The 24,356-nt window shown below is 27.4% G+C and overlaps 2 protein-coding genes across 2 annotated transcripts in view; one reads left to right on the top strand and one right to left on the bottom strand.

The window, feature by feature from the left end:
• Neurl4 (neuralized E3 ubiquitin protein ligase 4) overlaps positions 1 to 3,439 on the bottom strand; it is a 51,067-nt gene extending 47,628 nt beyond the window's left edge. Inside the window, exon 1 of the mRNA XM_016052549.3 lies at positions 3,050 to 3,439. Coding sequence (XP_015908035.1) covers positions 3,050 to 3,214 — 165 coding nt within the window. The 5' untranslated portion in view covers positions 3,215 to 3,439. The remainder of the gene's footprint in view (positions 1 to 3,049) is intronic.
• A 175-nt stretch (positions 3,440 to 3,614) lies between these two features.
• Kdsr (3-ketodihydrosphingosine reductase) lies at positions 3,615 to 24,342 on the top strand. Its single transcript, XM_016052548.4, has 11 exons — positions 3,615 to 3,961; positions 4,742 to 4,831; positions 7,301 to 7,375; positions 9,025 to 9,081; positions 10,021 to 10,086; positions 12,482 to 12,577; positions 15,061 to 15,252; positions 17,752 to 17,835; positions 19,126 to 19,209; positions 22,115 to 22,216; positions 23,597 to 24,342. Exons 1-11 carry the CDS (start codon positions 3,869 to 3,871, stop codon positions 23,699 to 23,701), a joined length of 1,044 nt encoding a protein of 347 aa, XP_015908034.1. The 5' UTR covers positions 3,615 to 3,868; the 3' UTR covers positions 23,702 to 24,342.
• The last annotated feature ends 14 nt before the right edge of the window (positions 24,343 to 24,356 follow it).

Consider the following 24,356-nt stretch of genomic DNA (forward strand, 5'->3'; position numbering starts at 1 on the left):
TCTTGGTGTTTTTTTTTTTTTTTTTCAATTTTTGAAATCTCACTTAACTTTTTGAAATCTCACCCTGTTTTTGAGAAAGGGTGAGAAATTCTCACCCATTTTTTTTCTGAGATGAAAACACTGGTATTAGTATATCAAAAAAGAAACCGAAATGTTAAGAAATACATAGAAATCTTAAACTGTTAAAAATGCCATAGGCAAAACTACGTTGACAAAAATTTTCACAAATCAAGTGCCTCAAAAAGTGATTTCTTCAAATGCCTGATTCAAAATAGCAATACAGCAATATTATTGAGCTGTAATATAAAAAATCAAGTTTTTAAAAACCTTACGAAAATCCGCTGCAATATCTGAAATACGATAGATAAAACTATTATGGGTGAATTGTCAATAATGCACAGTGTAAAAAGTAATTCTATAAATGCGCGATTCAAAAATTTTCTGTGTCTGATAATGAAGTATTAAAGAATGATTTAAAAACTAGGAAAATCCAAAGCAAAAACTGACAAAAATTTGATCAAAAATCCTGGCATGATTGTGGATGAATCCCTAATAATTAAGTAAATAAAAAAGTTATCATTTAATTGCCCAATTTAAAGTACACCAAACGAAATAGTATCGTATTAAAGCACCAAAATTTGAAAAATCATGTGAAAAACCAGAAAATGGAGGGGGGGGGGGATTTATCAAGTGAATTCACTGCTGAATCGTCACTAATCGAGAATGTCGAGAAATAATTAAACAAAATGCTTGACTTGGAATTCGCCACATGTTATAACAGCATATAAAAATATCGAGATTTTAAAAACAAGGTGGAAATTAATTTTCAACGCTGGTTGCCAAAATCATGATAGACAAACAACATAGATTTATACATTGTTGAATGAAATTGATGTTAAACATCCTCTTTTTGTTATTTTCCATGAAAGGATACTTTGATGCTTATTAACATGAAATTCCAGTGTGAAATACCATTGATTCCCGATATGGGACTTTCCAGTGTATATGGAAGCTTTTAATTATTTAAACAAGGATTATCTTTTCCCCTATTACCTATTAGCACGAAAGATAAAATTGAGGGCTGATACTGCTTCATGTGACCAATTTGTACTTATGCATCACAATTAATAACTTTGAAATGAAGTTTTGGAATTGGTGTGCACTACTAGAAATTGATCTTGCATTAATTAGATGAATTCTCTTATTATTTCATGATAAAGAAAATACATGCTAGATTTTAAATTCCTGTTAGAGCTCACACATTTCAGGTTATTTTATATTTTTCACACCTCAAAGTGAAATTTTTTACTATGACTGTAACTTTTATATAAACTTAAAAATAGAAATAATTTAAAGTGCTTTTTTATATTAAATTTAAAGGAAAATTCATGAAGCAATGAGTTAACAGTTAATTAACTTAGATGTTACAATGACACCAATAGTTATTATTTTATGCGCCAAAGTCTTTAGCAAATTCTTTCCATTTTATGATTATAAAATCCATATTTTGAAGTATTCATTACAACATCTATGAAATTACCATAAAAACAATTAAATGTTTTATGACACTTTGTGATAATTTTAGTATTGCACTTATAGTAACATTATGACACTTTTATATTTCTAACCAAATTTTAAATATAGACAGCCTTAAAAAAATTACAATATAATGGCTAACTACTATTAAAGAGAATATGTTTGTTTCGGTAGCTGAGCTAAAATAATTACGATGTTTTTGACAATGAGACATTAGATAAATATCACAGAAGGGAACCTCTCTTAAAGGGTATAACAACATACAAACCACTACACATTGTTTTTCAAATTTTGCAAACTAAAATCGAGCATGAACGTCTTCTTTTCTTTTTATAATGACTCTGTGATGCCTTAGAAATTCTATTGAACATGTATCGATACTAAAATATCCCCCTACAAACCCAGCACCATTATTTTGTTAGTGAATAACAGTTCATGTTAACATGCAATTGGTGAATAACATAAAATTTTTGGTGAAGATTAATTCATTAAGCAGTTAATAATTGCCAATAAATAACACCACAAATCCAGTTTTTTTAATAAAAAATAAATTGACTCAAAAGAATAATTTATAAATTCTTAGAAAATTCTGTAAATATGCTATTTTTAAATAAATCATATAGTTATTGGAGAGATTTACAAAGCATGATCTGTGGCAGAATAATTGCCACGTCTTGGCAACTTCCATAACTTGCAGCTACCCCCAGGCAAACACCTACATGTTTCATTGGGGATATTTCAGGATCGTGAACTGTCGCGCCAGCTATAATTGCCAGGGTTTCAAACAGAATTTAAACTTGCAATTAAAGAAGAAAAAAAAAATTAGATATTTGCCCAGGGGAGGGGGGAGATTTCTGTATCGTGATCTGTGGCAGAATAATCGCCAAGCCTTGGAAACTTCCGGGCCGTGGCCTGCGAGAAACTAAAAAAAAAAAACACCACAGAAAGGGACCAATTCGAATGGTATAACTCTCAGTCACCCCCAGGCAAACATCTACATGTTTTTCTTAAAAAATGTGCAAGTTTAAAATCTATTTGGCACTTTCGATATAGTAGTTGGCGCGACAGATCACGCTACGGAAATATCCCCGGGGGAGGCTACGATTTATACCTTTCGAGTTGGTCCCTTTCTGTGATGTTTTTTTTTAGCTTCTCGTGGGCTGCTGACCGGAAGTTGCCAAGAATTGGCGATTATTCCGCCACAGATCCAAGATACGGAAATATCTCTTTTTTTTTTTTAAATTTGCAAGTTTAAAATTTATTTGGCACCTTGGCGATTGTAGTTGACGCGGTAGATCACGATACGAGGAGGAAATATGCGCAAAATATGTAATGTAACACAATTTTCTGGCTGACCGGAAACCGATATTTGTACAAGATTTACATTAAAAAATATACACAAGTCATGTTTATATGTATTCACATCTTAAAGAAATGCATAATTTATAACTTAGTATGTCATATTACGGGAAAAACGTTTGAACATTAGAGAAGTTTTCACTTTATATCTAACCTTTTTATCAATTCGCACTTCAAATAATTCTTCATCTGCTAGAGGTTCACTTGTCATTACTAAAGCATTATTAAATTCTTGGTGAGGATTATTTCGATAAGCAGTTTTATCATTATTAGTTAGGGTAACCATAAATCCAGTCTTTTTATGAAAAGAGAAACCCATTTCTTTTTGGAAAGAAATGCTCAATTTATGAAAACATTATGTGTATGGTCATAGCATGAAATCATAAGCGAATCTAAATATATTTGAAGCATTTGTTTGAGATTGCTCAAAAAATAATAAATTACACATATTTATTATAGTCCAAGACGGAATATATTTGAATTTCAAATTACTGTAGAGCAGAGGTTAAAGAGAATGTAAATAAACACAGATAAGTCGAAGTTTAAGTTTTAAACAAAACTGAATATAATCTTTCCTCCTTAATTTTGGATTTAAATTAAGATAAAAATCCTATTAAAAATTATAAAAAATTATTTCATTTCAAAGATAGATTCTAAAAAATTGAATACTTTTTAAGAAATAATTAAGCAAACAAATTTTTTAATTGATAACGGTAACCGTTTTCTTGGATAAATTGGAATTTCGCAAATCCAAACTTTTCCCTGTTTTTAAACTTTATGAACTGAGAAATAATTGTTTGCGAAGCTATTTAGCAAACGTTTAAAGATTTATGAACAAAAACTGAAAATATCTGAATATACAATTGATAAGCGGGGATTGAATCGAACAGCCGGTGCAAACAATCAAAACAATCAGAATTGAAGCTCTCGTGCTCCAGTGACAAGAAAATAAAATTTGTATTAAGGATCAATAATGTTTTTATATTTCATTACTTTCCTACTAACTGTTCTTGCTTATATTTTTATAAGAAGGAAAAGATATGATCTTTCAAATGAACATTGCTTGGTAATAGTTTAAATGGTTTATAGTTTTTAATAAATAATTAAGGTTTGAAATTGCTTAAGTATACTAGCATTAAACTGAATACTAGTGGTGCCAGATCTTAATCGCCAAAACTATTTTTACTGATGAACTTAATAAGTCAAAAATAATTTTGTATCAGTGTTAATAATTTAGGTAAAATGGTCATTTGGAAGACTCTTGAAAAATTTGGATTATAGCACATCTTATTTTATAAAAACTATTTTTTAAAGAAATGTGTTTCATTAATGAAGGTTTTCCTTTGCTGTGTTTATTGCTTTTTTTTTCTTCCAAGACTTAAAATAGAAGGTGGTGGGGTATCAGGGCACACATTAAAATCTTAAGCTATAAAATATGCATAAATATATAGATTAAAATTGCCGGAATCTTAGTGAAGCTGGATGTTAGCTTATTATCTAAAAGTGGATCCGAAGCATTGATAATTTTTCGGCTATTTCCTTTGTAATTTCTGCCATTTTATCATGATTATCTAAAGTCTTTGAAAATTATTTTGCATTTTGTTAATGTATATAGTCCTTAAAAATATTTTTTGAGTGCTTAAAAAGTACTTAAAAGGTGCTTATTTTTTGTTGAAAGATTTCGTTACGCACCCTGTTTTTGTAATTGGTCGCAGTGTATATTCCTGGAGAAGGACTTCCAGATTAGAGAAAGGAATAATAAAAATAATCATGATTATTTTTAGTAAAAATTTGAATACTTTTATTTATTGTATTTTTTAATGAGAATTAAATGTTTAATTTTCAGATAACTGGTGGTACTAGTGGAATTGGTTTAGCTTTAGCCATTGAATGTGCCAAATTAGGAGCATCTGTAACAATTCTGGCTCGTGGAAAGGTATAATTTTTTTTTAAAGACATAGTATTTATTCTTCTAAATTAAGTTAATTTTTTTTTAATTTAAAAGGATTTTTTTAGCTCTATTTGATTTGATTCTTTAATGTTTATTATTTTACATGAACTATGTGACTGGTAAAAAAATAGTGTTCTTCAGTAATGGTTAGTAAGTTATTGTTCTAAACCTATATTATGTAAGTTCATGGGTTATAACTAGGACTGGGCGATGTAAGAAATTTTATATCGTGATACATCGTCTGCTAGACGTCGTGATATAGCGATGTATCACAATTTATCATATGTTCAAAAATTATCTATCAGACATCTTTAAATTAATCAAAAATAAATAAGAGGAATAAATCTATTGCAAAACAAAATATCTGAAGTAAAAACAAACCCAAGCTTTATTTTATTTATTTTCTTTAAAATTAAAAAATGACTTGAGATTTATTGGTTTAAAAACAATAATAAAACTAACAAAATATTTTACATACATGCATAAAAAATTAAAAGGAGAAAAAAAAACGAAATAATAAAAAAAAAAACTAAAGAAATGTTTATTTTGGTAAAACATTTTTTAAATTATTTGTTGAAAAAAACTGTGCTTTTGAAGCATTGTTAGTCCTTCTTTAATTTATTTATTTAAAATAATAAAATTGTATTAACTAAAGGTCTAATTCTATACTTAATGAATGTAAAAATAAATTTAAGTTTTTTATTTATTATTATTTTCTTTTTTAAAAATAAAATTGACTAAGGATTTATTTGTTTAAAAATGATACTGACTGTCTAACAAATTATGAAACAAACAAGTATTGAAAGAATTTTGAGAAAATTTAAAAAAAAAACAAACTTTTAAGTACTATTATTAAACAATTAAAAACCGTCAAAACATTGCTTAACTTTTTATTCAATTAAAGAAAATATTAGTTTTAACTAATAGCCAAATTTTTTTATACGTAAGTAAAAACGACTGAAGATTTATTCGTTTAAAAATCAAATTATTCTGCTTCTGTGCATTAAGTAAATTTAAAAAGAACTGACTTTTTATAACCAAGTTAAATACAAAATACCCCTGTTAAATTGTATCGCTTAAAATAAAAAACAATAATTAAAAAGAAAAATATCAAAAATTTAAAAAAAAAACTTAATTGAATCTTTTTTATTCATATTTTCTGTTCATTAATAGATTGAGTTCAGAGTAGGTAACAGTGATTGCGCAACAATCGCCAAGTAACAGTAGGTCTACTAAAAATAATTGACTAGAATCATTAAGTACCGATAGACAAAATAATACAGAATGAAACGATCGCTAAGTAGCAAAAGTCTCACTGAAAATAATTTACTAGTAGAGTTTTATCCCGACGAAATTAAGTGCACAGCGATCACAAAGTAACGTAAGTCCAGCTGGAAATAATTTTCAAGGAAAGTAAACTTCCACGGACAAAAATGGCGCATAAAGAAACTATCGTTCTATTTCGCTGATCCTCACACGAAGCTGGAAGGTGTGTTTCGATTCGCTTTTCATTGTTCAACGTCATGAAACTAACATCGTTTTCGTAGCTAGACGCTATCAACAGCTCCGCAGTTAGACGAAATCAAAATAGTATTCGTCAGCGTGGTGACAGCGTTAGCGTAGGCAAGGATTCTCACATGTTAAATCGTTAATCCGCAAGCGTTGACTTGTATGACGGCTAAAATCAGATTTCTGATGCATCGCCTAAAACGAAAGTCATTATATCGGCCTGCCGATATATGCATTAAATCGATATTTCACAATGCATCGATTTATAGCCCAGTCCTAGTTATATCAGTTTAAAAAATTTTAGTTAAGATTATCATAGATACCAATATCATGACCTGTCAGAAGAGAGAACTGGGCAACAGCTTCATGAAGGGATTTATAAAAGGATTTCATCTTTCCATTGCTTGGCCTTTAATTTGAAGCTTTAATGAATAGTTTACATTTATTAACTATTTGAGGTGCAAGTTTATAATTGTGAAATATTTTAGAGAGTTCAAGTTGGAACAATTTTTATTCCTTTTTTGTGAAAAAATGAACCTGTTTGTGTGTTCAGGTAATAATTGAAGATGGCCATGCTTCATTTTTGAGTTTAATTTATTTTCTGCAAGAATCATTCAGATCTCATCCATCAAAGAATGTGAAGCCCAATAATTACTATATTTAAATTAATTTAATGATTTTTCTCTAATTGAGAGTTTAGTTATTTTATCTGCCTTATTTAAAAAAAAGTTTTTTTAACAAATTTAAATTAAGAATGTGAATACTAATAAAATCTTTTAATTACAAATTTACAAAGAGTAAAAAGTATTGTGCTTTTTGATTCATATATAGATATATATATCAGGGGTGATTGTATTTCGTGTATTAATTAATTAATATAATTCGTGTGTATTAATTAATATAAAATAGTTTTATATTAATTAAAAAAATTTTTCTCATATTCAGAGTGGCACACCTGGTTTGGACAAGGAAGAATCTGACTTCACTGATCCTAAAAAAACTTCTGATCTCACAAAAAAGGTTTGTTCTATTTTATTTTTTACTTTTTTAAACTAATAAAACTATTTGTCTGAGAATTCACTAAAATAGACATATAGTTTTAGGAAAAAAATAATAAAGTCATGTATTTGATGTTGATTTTCAAATAAATACATGCATATTTCTCTTCACTACAAATTGAAGCATAAACCTTCTATCATAGCTCTCCGTCTCACTCTATTGTATTCATATGTCCAGCGGACATGTTTTTCATATTGTTTTCAATTCACTTACAATAGTCCTGTGTCAAGTATTTTTAGGTCTTCCACAGAGGAATTGAAAATATTGCTCTGAGGGTTCCAATCAAAAACTTGTTTTACTTTAAATTTTTCTGGTTTACATAGAACATGATGAATCCATTTCTAACGTTTTTTAATTTTCCGTTTTTTCCCCCTAAGGATTTCTATATTACAAGTTTTAAGGAACCACTTGATACATAAAATTCTTCTTAAATTTTTGTTAATTTAATTAATGTTTGTAGTTTTTTCTTGTTACTTTTATTGCAGTGCTATGTCTTTGATCCATAAAGTAGGAGAAATTTAATATTAGTATTGAAAATTCGAATTTTTGTTGAATTTATGTTTTTAATTTTCCAGAATTTATTGAGAATAGCGTAACAGAGTCAGGCTTTGTTTAATCTATTTAGTAAATCACCTCCTGTATGTTATTTTCTAGGAATATATCTTTTAATTGTTTAGGATAAATCTTCAAAATTTTAGTTTTATTTTGGTTGATAATAAGTCTTATTTTCTTTGACTCTACTTTTAAAATGTTTTTGTTTATTTTATGTTTATTTGTAAAGTGTTGGTCAGTAAACATAAGTCGTCTACAAAATCAAATCTTTTTGTACAAAATCTAATCATTTTAGTCTTGACCTCTCTCTTAATCATTGAATTTGCTTTGTATTATTTTATTTAAGAGTTACAATGAAATAAAGACACATTAAAAAAGTTTCATTTTTATAATTTTGAATTAAAGAAGATAAACCAACTTTAATTCTTAAGGCCTGTTTGAATAATCCAAGTTCTTGGACGAAGATTGATTGAAATTGATGAAAACCTGTTTTTGTTTTTTTTAAAGCTTGGATCGTGTAAACGATCATCCAAGTACTTGGTCCAAGTCCTTGGGCGTTAGTAGAGCATGTACTACTTTTTATCTAAGTATTTTCTCCCTTAATCAAACAGCTTCTAAAGTTTTGTGAGATCAACAAGCAGGCATCATATTATTTCATTTTGTTGTCTGTTTTCATTTATTTTCGTCCAAATAAATTAATCTGTTATGGTCTATTTGTGTTATTATGATTTTATTTGAATTTATTCAGTAATTTTAAAGTCATGTAAGTATAATTTTATAATGTTGAATATGAACAATGCACATGCGCAAGTTTTTCTTCTGACCAATCAGTGACATTCAAGAATTTGGATAGTGTTGACAAATCATCCAATTTCTTGAAGAGAGAAATTCCTTCAATTTCCCGGATTCAAGAATTTGGACCATGTAAGCCAGCCTTTAGTTACTATGAGCCCTTTATTGTTCATATTAGTTACTAATTTGAAGTCATTGCATTGGTCCTTCCATTTCAATTTCTTACATATGTTTGTATTTATATAAGGTTTTTTTTTCTTTGTTAGAAAAGTCTTGGGACTGCAAAAAAGATTATTTCGAGTTACACAAAAAATAATGCACAGGTAGGTGTTGCTAGATTCATTTTTATTTATTTATTTGTTTATTTATTTATTTATTGTATTATTTCACATTTTAATTATTTCCGAATTTTACAATTGTTGATTTCCGAAGTAGTAGCACACAACTGAAAAGTTTTGTAACTTTACAAAAACAGAAAAGTGTTTATTAGATATAGTAAATAAATTATGAGATAAGATATTGCACAATATTATTTATTTAAGCAATAAAATTTTTCCTGTTGTGATGTTTATGGAAAAAGTTTTTGCCCTTAATAATTTGACTACTGTTTGAGTCAATTTTACATTCTTCTCTTGGCTCTGGCCTCAATACCCATTTGGAACTGATTTTCTCATTTTCTTTTTCTCTTAGGCAGCTTATCTAGATTATGTAATACCATTTACACTTCGCACAGCATAGATAATTATGGCTCATGTGCCATTAAACATTTAAGCATTTAATTTTTTTTTAATTCAATAATAAGGTAGAAGTTATTTCTTATCATAGCTCTTATCTTTGTATACTGTTTCTGAATTTAAATAAACAAATAAAAATATGAATTTAAAATGAATTAGGCTCTGGTTATAATTATAATTCTGGAGTTAAAAAAATTAAAGCTGCATTCAGTTGTGTAAAATAAGTTTTTTTTTGAGAAATTAATTTTGTTTTATATTATTTTTAGCTTTGTTAAACTTTTTCTATTATTTTTTTTTTAGAAAATTTTGACAGAACTTAATCTTAATATCTAATATCTTTTGTTAACTTAAATAAACAAATAAAAATATGAATTTAAAATGAATTAGGCTCTGGTTATAATTATAATTCTGGAGTTAAAAAAATTAAAGCTGCATTCAGTTGTGTAAAATAAGTTTTTTTTTGAGAAATTAATTTTGTTTTATATTATTTTTAGCTTTGTTAAACTTTTTCTATTATTTTTTTTTTAGAAAATTTTGACATTTTCAGTTGACATAACTTCTGAAGATGCTAATTTGAAAGATATTATAGCTGAGGTTGGTACCTGTACACTTTGTTATTCATTCGTTTTAGTTAAATGTTTTTTTTTCTGGAAATAAATATTTTACTGTCCTAAAATTAATATCTTATTAAAAGTAAATGGATTCTTTGCCTATGGAATGATCTAGCCTTTTTCTTTTCTTTTTTTTATTATTTTTCTCCTGTGTGTTCTTTGATATATTTACATTTATTTTCCCCTTACCTTAAATGCTTTGATACTTTAAAATCTTGTTTTTAACTTGAGTTTGGCACAGCAGCTTTTTTGACAATAAAAATTACGTTCATTCACTGAATTTTCCAGTTTCTTCCATATCAGTGTTTTGTTTATGTTAATGAAAAATATAACTAAGTAAAAAAATAAGTATTTTTAACTTTATTTTAAACTTGGCCAAACAATCGTGTTTTTTTTTCTTCCGGGTAACACATTAATAAATTATATATTTAAGGTTATATAGGTGTATATTTTTTTTCTTCATCTTCTTTATTTATCTTTGTATAGAATTCTACAAAAAAACTGTATAATATATCTGTTATGTTATTTTATTTTTTCAAATTTGCAGCATGCCCAAAAAAACATCACCCTGAATAACTTTTGATATAATTGTGTCTTTGCGTACTAAGACTCAATCATAATGGTTCAAGGGGGTAACTTTAAATATGCAAATTAATTTGTGCAAACGATGTGTTAAGTTACGAAATCAGACACAAAAACATACTTTCTCTGAAAAAAGTTTTTTTAGACGAATTCGGTTTTCTGACCCCCAAAATATGGGGTGCAGTTGCAATTTGGGAAATAGGTACCCTATAGTTTGGTCAGGAGAATCAATCTGAAATTTGGACCTCTTAACCCCTTAACTGCCGCGGGCGTATATATACGTCTCGGCCAGACGATGCGTTAACTGCCGCAGTCGTATATATACGCTTTCCCGAAGTACGATGCTTTGCATTGCTCTGCTATAAATAGAACTACACCCCCTTCTTCAGAATGCAGTAAAATGGCCTTGAAAGTGTTTGCTTTGCGAATGTATTGCTAATTTCGGAGGAGGGGGAATGGGAAAAGGATGTTATGGAAAAGTGATATCGTATTAATCGCTTGTGTGTATTTATTTCAGTAAGGTCGGGTTTATTCTTTTTTCGCTTTTGTTTCCCGTATGTATTTGGTGCTTTTTATTCTTTCCATCAACGTCTTCAAAGAAAAATGCATCGCGAAAATGTGCTGTTTGTTCATGAAAAAAAGATTCGTCGTGAATCCCGCTATCAGTGCGATGAATGTGATGTTGGTTTATGTGTCCAACCATGTTTCAGGATTTATCATACAACAGCTAAGTTTTAACATCTTTTATATTGTATTTTTATTATTTAATTTAAATTTTGTATTTTCTTTCTTTCCTTTTTCTTGTAAAATTAAACTGTTTTTAAATTGCAAAGCATGCATCATTTTTCCCACTCCAAACACCGTGTAAGAAAGTGCACTTGAGCGAAAAACGATGGCACTGGGGAGTGAATCACGTTAATTTCACTCGGCAGTTAAGGGGTTAATATTAATTTTACTTTTTGCTTATTTCATCATATTTCTAGATCTTTTCAAGTGAATTGAAAAACTTGAAATTCCTTTATCCAAAAACAATATCATGCAAAAAATAAATTTTAATAAATATTTATTAATTTTATTTAATAACAGTTAAAAAAAATTATGATTTATAAGGTCTGCAATTTTTTACATCATTTTAAAAGGTGTAAATTTAAATGGCAAAATATGAAATTTAGGCAGAATTGAGCAAATAGTTCCTGAGAAATTGAATTTTAAAGAAGTCATGTATGTAAATTTTGATTTCTCAGAAACTATTCAACCAATTTCACTCAAATTTTGTATTTTGCCATTTAAAATTACGTACTTTAAATTGGGGTAAAAAATTGCATACTATTTAATTCAAACTTTTTTGGACTATTATTAAAAAAAATAATAAATATTTACTAAAATTTATTTTTTGTGTTTAGTTATCTTTGGATAAATAAATTTTATAATTGTGTGCAAAAAACTTTCAATTCACATAAAAATATGGCGAAATACACAAACAGTAAAATTAACATAAAATAGTCCAAACTTAGGATCGCTCTCCTGAGCAAACTGTGGGGACCATATTTCCCAGATTGTGGCTACCCCCTATATTTTGGAGAGTCAGAGAAAGTACGTTTTTATGTCTGATTTCGTAACTTAAAATATCATTTGCACTAGTTAATTATCATATTTGAGGGGCACCTTTTCGAATCATTAGATTGAGCCCTAACCTTCGAAGATCTGAGCATTTTAGATCAAAAGTTATTTAGGGTGGTCCTTTTTTTTGGCACACTGTGCACCATTGTGTAATGTTACTGCTTGTAACATTTCAGGCAGAAACAAATTGTGGTCCAGTCACTTTCCTCTTCAACTGTGCTGGAACATCTATTTCTAAAAGGTTTGAAGATTCTTCAATTCAAGATTTCAAAGTAACTTATTTCTCTTACATTCAACTGAATTTGTGTTTGTTCATAATATTTAGCTTTTACTGTTAAACAAAAATAATTACTTAGTTTTGTTATTACTTGAGTATGACAAATGTCACTTTAATCTTTGATTAGTATAAATGACTTGTCTGTTCGAAGACCATGGATATAAAGACTTAAAAGTTTCAAGACGTATGGCATGATGGTGGCAATGTAGTCAGCTTTGGATGCAGCCATTTTTTTTTTAAAGGCAAGCTGACACTCATTAATTTAAATCTGGATATTCTTTGCTGCTAACAAAAATGGAACATCGATCCTGAGTAATGACAACTCAATACCTTCTAGAAGATTGCAGTTGTAGTGTAAATAGTATATGGCTGACTTAGATAAAATGAAAAAGTTCTGCAAACACAAAGTCTAAATTAAAAAAAACATTCTTCACGCATTGATTAATTCTTATAACTAGTTACAACCATCTTCGCCATCTCATTTTGGAGAAATATGTTTGAAAACCGCGGATTTTTCTAGATGTTGAATTTTTATAGTACTCTATATTGATTCATACCCCAGCAATGCATTTGGTAAAACACCAAAAAGCTCAAAATAGAAATCCAAAAATGTTTTGTGGAAAAACCCTTTTTAAATAATTGTAAAATTACCTGAAATTAAGAAGAAAAAAAATATGTATCAATTATTAATACACAGAATGTTATTAATGTTTTAATAAAAATATCGATGTGAGATTTTATTTATTTAAGTTGTTTAAATATGAATCTCAACATTTGTCTTTTAAATCACATGAATACGAATCTCGAGGTCTGATTTTAAAATCGCGTTTATACAAATCTCTATGTTTAATTTTAAAGTCGTGTGAATCTGAATCTTGATGTTTGATTTTAAAATTGCTTGAATACAAATTCTTATGTATAATTTTTTAAGTCACTTGAACACGAATCTTAATAGTGACTTTTAAATCATTTGAATACAATATTTTATATAAAATTGTGAAAATACAGAACACAATGTTTGCTCTTAAATCGTGTGTTTTTGATGGGTGGTTATGGGCCTCCATTATCCGATAACATTATTAAATAGATACATAGATAAATAGCAGAATGAGTTTGCGTAGTGGCCGAACTTAGGAAAACAAAGCTTCTTCTGAAATATATATTTGTTTGGTGACTGTGACACATGAATAAAGTACAAATGATTAGATGAAAGAAAAAGGTAACATAATCATAACCGAGTCCCATGACTAAGAACAGGCTCTTCTTCTGGAGGAAGCTTACATAGGAGCTTTTATAAACAAAGGGAGAGAGTGTGAAGTCTGATTATGCCTCGGGTTTTTAAACACAGTGATTTGGAATCATCGACCAATTACGAGCTACTGAAAACCTTGCTTAAATTAGTTTACAGGTAGATGAAGAATTAATTAGTAACTAGCTTCTCCCATGGGGAAAACATTGTCTCTCTTGCATGGTTTTTTACCACTCACGATGAGCACCCGAGATCGAACTTTTAAGTCATCCCATGACTTAACTAAAGGTAAACAACGAGCGCAGACATGTTAATGTAATTTAAAATCGCATTTGCATTGGTAAGAAAACAATTCTCTTTAAAGACAAATTTCTTTCTAGTAACAGTAAAAAAATTTCCACGATGGTGACAAATTTTCAGCAAACGGTGTTCATGTACATTATAATGGGTCTATTTGCCGCTATCAAGGATAGAACATCAATCCTTTACAATGACAATTCATTATCTACAAACAAATTACAAATGTAGTGTAAATAGTATATTGAATAAAATGTTTTGTTCTGTCTAAAAAATTTCATTTATTTAACTTTATTTATTATTTCCTCTTTAGCATGCTATTTTAATTTAAAAGTTAACCATTGTTTTAGCTTTTATCTATAGAAAATATATTAATAGATTGTGTTTGATTTTATAGTAATACAGAACCACAATGACGCTAATTAAATAACATCTCATCTAATTTACACTGTGCATTAAGTAACATACTTAATTAACACTGTTTAAGTAACATAAACTGATTAAGAAACATTAAAATTCAATCTGAAAACTAAATTGATCAAAAGCTTATTGAGCGTAATTTATTTGTTTTTATTATTTACTTATTATACAAACAAAAAATTTTATCGCAAATTAACTGTGTTTTTAGTTATATTTCACTGAAAAGTTTTTGAATTAAAAACCGGTTTTTAAGTGTCAAAATTATTTTTTTTATTTTGCTGTTTCAAATCTGGTCATTTTATTTAATATTTTATAGTTTAAATTATGTTATTTATTGATGAATATTTATTTTTGCTTCAAAATTTTTTTAAGTATCTTTAGGAACATTGACTCGTCATTGAAGTCTGACATTGTATAAAAATATACTTTTTGATTAATGGGAAAATCATATTACGGTTATCAAATAGTTTCACTGTTTTATAAAACTAATGAAAATATTATTATTTTTGAAGGATATGCTAAATGTGAATTACCTTGGAAGTGTTAGTGTAACTCAAGCAGTATTGCCGGCTATGAAGGAAAGATGTAAAGGCAAGATAATCTTTGTTTCATCTTTAGCTGGTCTTATTGGTTTGTATGGCTATACAGCTTATTCAGCTTCAAAATTTGCTTTAGTGGGATTAGCAGAAGCTCTTCAAATGGAGGTAAATCATATGTTTTTATAAATTTCAACTTTATCATCAGCCAATGATTTCAATAAGTTTTATATATATTTTTAGTTTTATAAATGCATATTTTGTTATATAAGTCATTGGTTTCCAATCTAGGTTTTGATGAAATTGGTTTGTCATTGGTTCTTAATTTCTCCTTCATGTTACATTGTTTTGATGAAAACCTGTTGTGCTGAAAATTAATTTAAAGGCATTTTTTTGCTTGTCGGTTATTGTATTTTTTAATGTTTTTCATTGGACTTATTCAGATTCAATGCATTTTACTTAGGTAAAGATTTATAGTTTTAGGATAGGATTGTGATTTTTCTGTGACTGATGCAATATTTTCGTTAATATCACTCTTATTTTATGTCTTTGTACAGTAAAACCTTGTTTATCAGACATTATTTCTACTGTTAAAAAACTTCTGTTAACTAAAATCTATTTTGTATTTTCTTCCTTTCATTTAAAAAAAAAAAATCCATGTTCTTTTTGCCATGTGCTTACTTAATATTGTAACTACTAGCGAAAATTACTAACTAACTACTTGAGAAAATTTTACATGGTACATATCAGATTTTATTCAAATTATTTATGCTACAAAATGAGTGAGTTGTGTGTAAGTCTGTTAGTAGAGTAATTATTCAAATAGTTGATCTGAAAATATGTTAATACATGTTATAATACATACTGTAATTCATCTTAACGTGCAGATTTCTTTGATGTGACAATCATATGAATCTTCCTTACAGTATCATTATAACTTAAGAAAGTGTTCTTATAATACTTACTTTATTGTAATCATCATATCATATTCTTACGAATTATTTTAATTTACATCATAATATTGGATGAAAAATATCAATAGCATTGAATGATTAATCATGAAGAACCTTGAAAATTTAACTAATGGTCAGCCCACAATACATTTATGCCTTCGGGTACATTCTGTATAGTTTTTCAAGCCATTTTAGTGGTAATAAAGCTGGGCTTAAAGTTGTCTTTAAGTTCCCTAATTTTCTTAAAAAAATGTCTTTAATTTTTAAATAATTCAATTAATGCCATAATATTTCTGTGATTTTCCAATTTTTGTTGATGTTAACAAAAGGAGTTAACGTTATTAGATTCCAAAAAAGAAAAGAATGGAACTTTTTTATTCAGAAAAAATTATAAATTTTGTTATATGCCATGAAACTATGTAATAAAATGAATGCCAAGACTTCATAGCCCGCCAATAATGGTTATTAGTCTATTTCCGATGTTCAAGACAATTATTTCTGTAGAAGAGAGAAATAAAAAGCTCCTGTCTTCCCCCATCACTGTACCATATTCTACTGTTTTTAACAGGAGAATCTTATATTTTACTTCTGCCTCTTGATTTTTCATACTTAGATGATTTTGACAGAAGACAGAAACCAAAAAAGAAATTTTTGCATGTTTTTTTTTTTTTTTTTTTTTTTTTTTATAAAAAAAATCTTTTTCCCCTCAAGTGTGGGCACTACTAAAACTATTACCAATTGCGTGTCAGGGAAAGTATCTTATAAATTAGAGAATCAGCATCCTTAAATTTTATTTTTTAGACTTCCCTCCCTGTAATAGAGGTGTCCTTAAAAAAATTGGTTCTTAATTTCTCCTTCATGTTACATTGTTTTGATGAAAACCTGTTGTGCTGAAAATTAATTTAAAGGCATTTTTTTGCTTGTCGGTTATTGTATTTTTTAATGTTTTTCATTGGACTTATTCAGATTCAATGAATTTTACTTAAGTAAAGATTTATTTACAGTAAAGATTTATAGTTTTAGGATAGGATTGTGATTTTTCTGTGGCTGATGCAAAATTTTCGTTAATATCACTCTTATTTTATGTCTTTAATACAGAGATCAAAAAATTAGTCCCAACCCCGCAAGAATTTTTTTTGGGCATCTAAGATAATCATAATACTGTGTAAACTTTAAAATTTTTTATCATAAGTTTAAGTTTATCAAATTATTTAATTCGTTTATATTTTGCCAATAGAGCCTTTAATTTTAACTAACATTAAAAAAAATAAAAGTTATGTATTGTCTCTTTATTCTTAAATGCAAAGTTTAAGGGTAATTTTTCTTTTAAGTTTTTTTTTTCATTAACCTTTTAACTGTTTTACTGGGGTGAAAACTATTGGTGCTGCTACTGTGCATATTTATTTCATAGTGTGTATTGGGGAATTTATCTTACACAGATTTCACTAACCTTTGATGACTTTTTCATCTCTTTTTGTTTCCTTTTTCTCCTTCTTTTGACAAAATTTTTTATTTGGAATGGTATAGTTGATTCTTGTAGATTCCAGAAAAAATTTGGTAATTTTGCTGTTTTATTTTAACTTTTTATTAAAATTACTATGTTTATAGATTTTTAAGTATGTTATAGACTGGTAAATATGTATAAAAAATGATATTTTAATTTTAAATAATTGTTTTAGATTAATCTTTTGATGCTATTTACCTTTATGTATAGATGAAACCCTACAATATTGGTGTTACTGTCTCTTTTCCACCTGACACTGCTACTCCAGGATATGCAGAAGAAATGAAAACTAAAGTAATATTTGTTTAAATATTTATTTACTTTTTTTGAAAAACTTGTTTACTTTTCTATCTGATTAAAAAATATAGGCAAAATTCATAATAATGATTGAATTTTAACCCTCTAAGCATTGAGCCTTTGGGGAAAATTGTACAGAAATTTTCCTGTTAGCCACTATTTTCTCCTTTGATAACATGAAGAAACTGGTTTTTTGATGCAGAAATGCCTGCACCTGAAATTTCAGGATAAAGTGTGACTAACGACGCTAAGAGGGTTAATCTGTTGAAAGATTGACTTCATCATTTATGACCGAGGAAGATTTACTTATTGCATTCACTTCTCATTTAAGTCCCTAAATTTTATTTTTACCCATTTCTAAGTTTCTTACAACAGAAATATTTATACTATTAACTATAAATAGAGTGATGCATGATGTTTTTCTATAGCAGAAAAAGAGTTTTGAGAAGAATTTTTTAAATGTGTTTATGTAATTTTACGCATAGTAAACATAATGTTTAATCCTGAGTTCATATTTCTTTTAAATTTCATTTTCTTTTATTACTGTACCTATTTGATATTTATTATATTTTGTAAATGATAAACTTTCACTTTATATGTATATGTAGCCTATAATACATTTTTTAAACTTATGCATTTGTGGTTTGAATAATTTATATCTTAATTCCATTTCTTAATATATTTGGCTCAGGCATTTTTATGTATAATTTATTATTTTTTTGTATATATTATGTATAACCATACATATTTTCTATTTATATAATCACACTTAGATAAACTGAAAAACTTTTTGCAAGTAATTTGTTTACTCTTGTAACTAGTTGTAATTCTTTTCATGACCACCTGATTTAGACAAAATTTGTTCAAATTGACTGATTTTTTATAAAATGTTATAATTTTTATAAAATTTTGATTATTATCCATACCAGCATAACTGTAGCACTTTTTTAAATACAAAGCTTGTATCCTAATTTTCTAAAATTAACGGCAGGGTAGAATTTGGGAATTTTAATCCTGACTGATTTTCTTTTCTTTTTTTAATGAGTACTATTAAAAAAATTTCCTCACTCATTTTACATTAATGGCATTCACTCGTTAGTGTAAACTATGCATATCTGCATCTAATATTATTTATAAAAGTTCAACATGTGTTCTAAATCTGCATTAATATTTGCAAAAGTCTTAATTTTTAAAACGTATTTTTTTTTATTTTGCTTCAAAAGTTTAGCTTACAATTTTGTTCTATTATTTGAAATCATAAATTAAAAACAATCTAAATGATTTTAGCCTATTGAAACTGCTAAAATTTCTGAAAGTGGAGGCTTATATGAAGCAGAAATTGTTGCAAGAAAAACATTGTATGACGTACTAGTAAGTCACTTAAATTTTATATTTTAATGGCTAATTTTGCAACTGTGTTACATATTCATATACTTGAACATTTATGATTTTTTGAACTCACCCAACTGTACCTAAATGTTATTTAGTTGACTGCACTTTGATTGTGAATCTTTCACTTCAGGATTTATCCATAAACAGTGCATTATTCTGCTCATTAATAACTTTTCAATGGTATTTACAACATTACGCTATGTGATTGATGTTTTATTCATTGTGTCCCTCGTGATTTTATAGTTCTATCTATAATGAATACAATAGAAACTTAGAGGTAATGGATGGATATGGGAATTATTGGCTTATGGGAAATAAATATGACAGGCATTAATTTGATTATTGTTTTACCCTTCCCAACATTACACTATTGTAAAATTTTTTTTCAAGTTTGGTGAATGTTTAGGCTATTTTGTAAGACAGATGTACACTTCACGATGCCACCCTATTTATCTTAGTGGCTCTTTTTAATGGATTTTCCTGTGCTGTTATATATCATGGTGCATAGTGTTTTTAAAAAGTGCTTATTTTCGTTTTTTAAAAGCCTGTAAAGGTGCTTTTTTCTTTGGGTGTTTTTAAAAAGTACTTAATTTTCCCTTTTCGAAAATGGGAATTTTTTTATGTACTGTGTTGATTTCCGCCACATATTATGCAAAAGGGTGCTTTTCACATTGTTCTATTCAACGTTTTCACAATTCATTTAGCCACAATTTATTTTGGTGTACCGTTGGTCCCTAGCGTATGTGACCGCCAATAATTTTACATGATTGATGAAATACTTGTGATTCCGCATGGGAGTCTACTGAGCTGCGTTCAGTGAGATTATTGCACTCTTATGTGCAACTCTTCTGCATTTTGCAAGATATTTTTAATTGCAGGCTTCATTTTACACCCTCTGATATCAAACCGAAAAATCTCTTGATTATTTTATAATGGCTTATATATAATCAAGAAAAGAGCTATTTGTTAGAAACTAAATTTCTATTTTATCATGATCATGTAGTCTTTGAAAATTATTTTGTATTTTGTTAATGTGTATAGTGCTCAAAAATGTTTTTTGAGTGCTTAAAAGGTGCTTATTTTTGTGAAAAGATTTGGGTATGTGATCAGTTTCAAAAAGCTTGATTACGAAATTAAATTCTGCTTTAAACCATAGATTCATGTATCAAATACCTATATATGGTCTAAAAAATATAATAGTCACTTTATTTTTAACAGGGTTAATTTTTTAGTGTATTTTTCTCTGGGACTATTCAAATATTACGTAAATACCTTACGGGGAGAGAGGAAAATGTTATGTTTATTTTTGCTGATAAAAGGGAGGGAAGAATAGCAATGCTAAAATCACATTTCTTTTTAATTCAGAGAAGAAAACTAACAAAAAATGTAAGAAAAGACATTTGTAAACATTGTAGACATTTGAAAGAAAAGACAATGTAAGAAAAGACTCAGTAAATACCTTACGGGGAGAGAGGAAAATGTTATGTTTATTTTTGCTGATAAAAGGGAGGGAAGAATAGCAATGCTAAACTCACATTTCTTTTTAATTCAGAGAAGAAAACTAACAAAAAATGTTAGAAAAGATTATTATTGGTAAAATTTTAATTTTGAAATAAAAGTTAATTTAAAGTTAGGAAAAATTTCTAAGAGTTTCAGATATCTAGAGTTTTAATTACTAAAAGAAAACACAAAACATTTGGGATGAATATTTTACTCAATATTTTATAAAATGAATTAAAGCATAAATTTTCTTTCATATGAAGTTACATAATTTGACTTTAATCTTTAAAGTAAACTACTAAAGTCAAAGATAAAACAAAAGAGGGGTGCAATTTTCTTAGAGAAGCATTAGAGGCGGTTTGTAATTTGTTTATTTTTGTTTACAAGAAAGGAAAGGGAGTCTTAAATTGCCAAAAACATGCTTACATAATATTTGAAAGATTCCTATATGCTGTGGAAACAGTAATTTTTAGTGTTGTAGTTAAAAAAATAGCATGGAAAAAGTGCCAATGTTTTTTACCATAAATATTTTGCTCATATCTGTTGAGAGTATTTTTTAATAGGAATATAACGAAGCAAAAGTATACACTTACATAGTTTTCAATGTAATGATATTGTTCTTCAGATGACTTCTTTAAGCGAAATATTATGAAATTATTAATTCAAGTCCATCTTTATTTTTACATGCAAGATACAATAAGTTGTCTATTTATCAAAACATAAAGCTTTATAAAAATCTGCATATAGAAGTCAGTCTATCTAGAGTAAGTTTAAGAGTTAGTTTAGACATTAGAGTTTGTTTTTATTTGTTAAGTTTTCAACAAAAATAGTAAGAAGTGATAACAATTCAATATGTTCTACAAAATATGAGTTTATTTTGATGTTTTGTTATATGATACAGAAGATAAGACTGATAAATTTAATTTCCCTTTAAAATGAGAGTAATAGGAATAGTAATACCAACATTTGCCTGAATTTTAAATTTACTTAAAAATATTTAAAATGGTAGCATTTTATATTTTTATCATTCTAATGGAATTAATATCAATTTTATTTTTGATCCTAGCACAAAGAAACAGTATCAAAAGCTAATATTTTTATTTTCAGTATAAAGCAGTTGGTACTTTTTAAATTTCACATGATAGTTATAAATTCTTAACTTGTATGTTTTAATTCTTAATTTTTTTAACAAAAAAAATTTATTTTTTACTGATATATTAAAAGATAAACTTCATTCCTAATATCATCAAAATTTATAAATTATAAAAAGTAATTGTGGTTTTAGTTGTCATTTTTTTAAAATTTACTCTTTTTCCTGACTTTTTAATACATACTTTATTTTCATGGTGCAAAATTCTTATCTCTGGTAATTCTTATTTTTTAGGATAATAAATTTATGTCATCTGTTGGCCTTGAAGGATGGATGTTATGTGTGGCATGTAGTGGTACAACTCCAGTCAATTCAATTTTTCAATTGCTAATACAGGTATTTCTAATTATTTTGAGATGGAAATGCAATTTTGTAATCATTTTTTGAAGATTGTTATGAAATGTTTTACATTAGTTTTTTCATGTTTGTCAAAATTATTTTTAAGCATACATGAAAATACTGATGCATATTAATTAGATATTATTTTACATATACAACTGGGGTGATTCATTGCTAAATATTAGTATTGGCTTTGTTTATCTAATACAGGGATGTTACATGACACATATTTCTGTATCATGCAAGAAATACATATTAAATTACTTTTATTTGCTAACATACACTGAAAACAATTTTAAAAACAAGGAACATTATAATGTTAGAGACCATTATAGGTGGGTTCAGAAAAAAGTAAGATTTTTGGTGCCATTATGACATTTTCCAAGATGCAGGCCTGACTCTAGAAACATTTACACTCTGCAAGTCCATGCTGTAGAAGAGGTCTATAAAAAATTTTAAATATCTTTCTTTAACTACCCTAATTTCATTTTATTTTACTTTACCTTATTGTGAAGGTTCCGTTTCTGCTGGATCAATTTTTGTAAAAGTACGCTAAATAGTACTAAAATCCACTGGTAGTTATCCGTGATCTCTGATCTAGCACTTGAACAGTGTATGTTTAAAGCTTTTAAGAAATTGCTGAATAAATAATTAAAAAAATTTATCTCTTTTTTTTATTTTTTACTTTCTCTGGAAAAGGTGATTTAATATTATACCCAACACCATATAGGAGAATAACGTAATTCCCAGTTTTCTTGATTTATTTACACTAATGATGTTTCTCAGTAAAAAATTTTGTCAAACCCAATTATCAGTCAATAGTATAAATAGGTTTTATTAAAAGGTTATCATCTGTCAGTTAACTCCTTTTTTATATCAAGCGTCCTTAGCAGTATGTCAAAAAACTTGTAACAATGGAAATCAAAAAATTGATGTTCACAATGTTGATTTTTTCCCCCGCTTATACTATATGTAGAAATTCTTAAAATATTTTAAGGAATGCTTTTTTCAAATAAAACACACTAGCATATTCAAGAAATGTACAATTAGGGGATTACAAGTAGGTAGTTGCATTTAAAAGAAAGATCCTAGACGTTATCAAATGAGCTTAGTCTCTTTTATTAAATCAACCATGTAAAATCCATTAACTTTATTAGCATGTATTGATATTTCTTTAAATCATTATCTATTAAACCATTATTTATTAAATATTAATAAAAGATTTCTTATTCTTCTATTAAAAGATTTCTTCAATACAAGATACTGTTACTTTTATATTTGTCTAAGAGAGTGTGATTTTTTTTTCTAAATTTAGGCTTTTCAAATCTGTATTTTAAAGTATAATGTTAAATTGATTTGAACTATTTTCTTTTCCAGGTTGCTACCACAGGTTTAATGAGACTTGGATTATATATTTATCTTTTGCAATGTGATCAAACAATAAAAAAATGTTTTAAAGAAAGGGAATTGAAAAAAAATTGATTTTCTACTCTACATAAATTTGAAATATGTTTTGCAATACAGTGCATATTGCATTGAAAAAAAAAACATATTTTAAATTTATTATTTTGACATTCCCACTCATCCTAATATTTAGTCATAGAATGAACCAACAAATATTTTATATATCTCACTTTTGTACTATTTATAATGAGTTCGCTTTTGGGTAGCAATTTCACAATTGCAATATTTATGTAAATTGGTGCCTTTACATTAAAATACATCATCAAATTCATAAATCAAAAGTCCCATGCATGTTGTTAACTTTTATTAATCATCTTTTTTCATTTATTATGTTATTTTTCATAGCAAATGCAATGTAATTAGGAGTTATAGTACTTATTACTCCTTAGCTGTTAAATTTTTATTTATTTTAAAAAAAAAATTCTCTTACAAATTGTACTTTCAATTATATACACATATATTGTACTTTCAAAGCTTATTTGCCAGTATAGAGTATTTTGCATTATTTTTTCTAGTTTTATATTGATAAAATGTAATCTGCTTTGATGTTTTTTTAATTGTGTCAGAAATATAATTCTGTATGTATACTTGATTATAATGAACAATACCATAATGCTTTGTAAAAAAATTGTAAATAAATTATTTAAATTTGTCTTTTAGTTTTGATGTATTT

This window comes from Parasteatoda tepidariorum, chromosome 9 (genome assembly GCF_982258835.1).
Source record: "Parasteatoda tepidariorum strain Cologne lab strain chromosome 9, Ptep-v5.0, whole genome shotgun sequence".
Classification (NCBI taxonomy): Eukaryota; Metazoa; Arthropoda; class Arachnida; order Araneae; family Theridiidae; genus Parasteatoda; species Parasteatoda tepidariorum.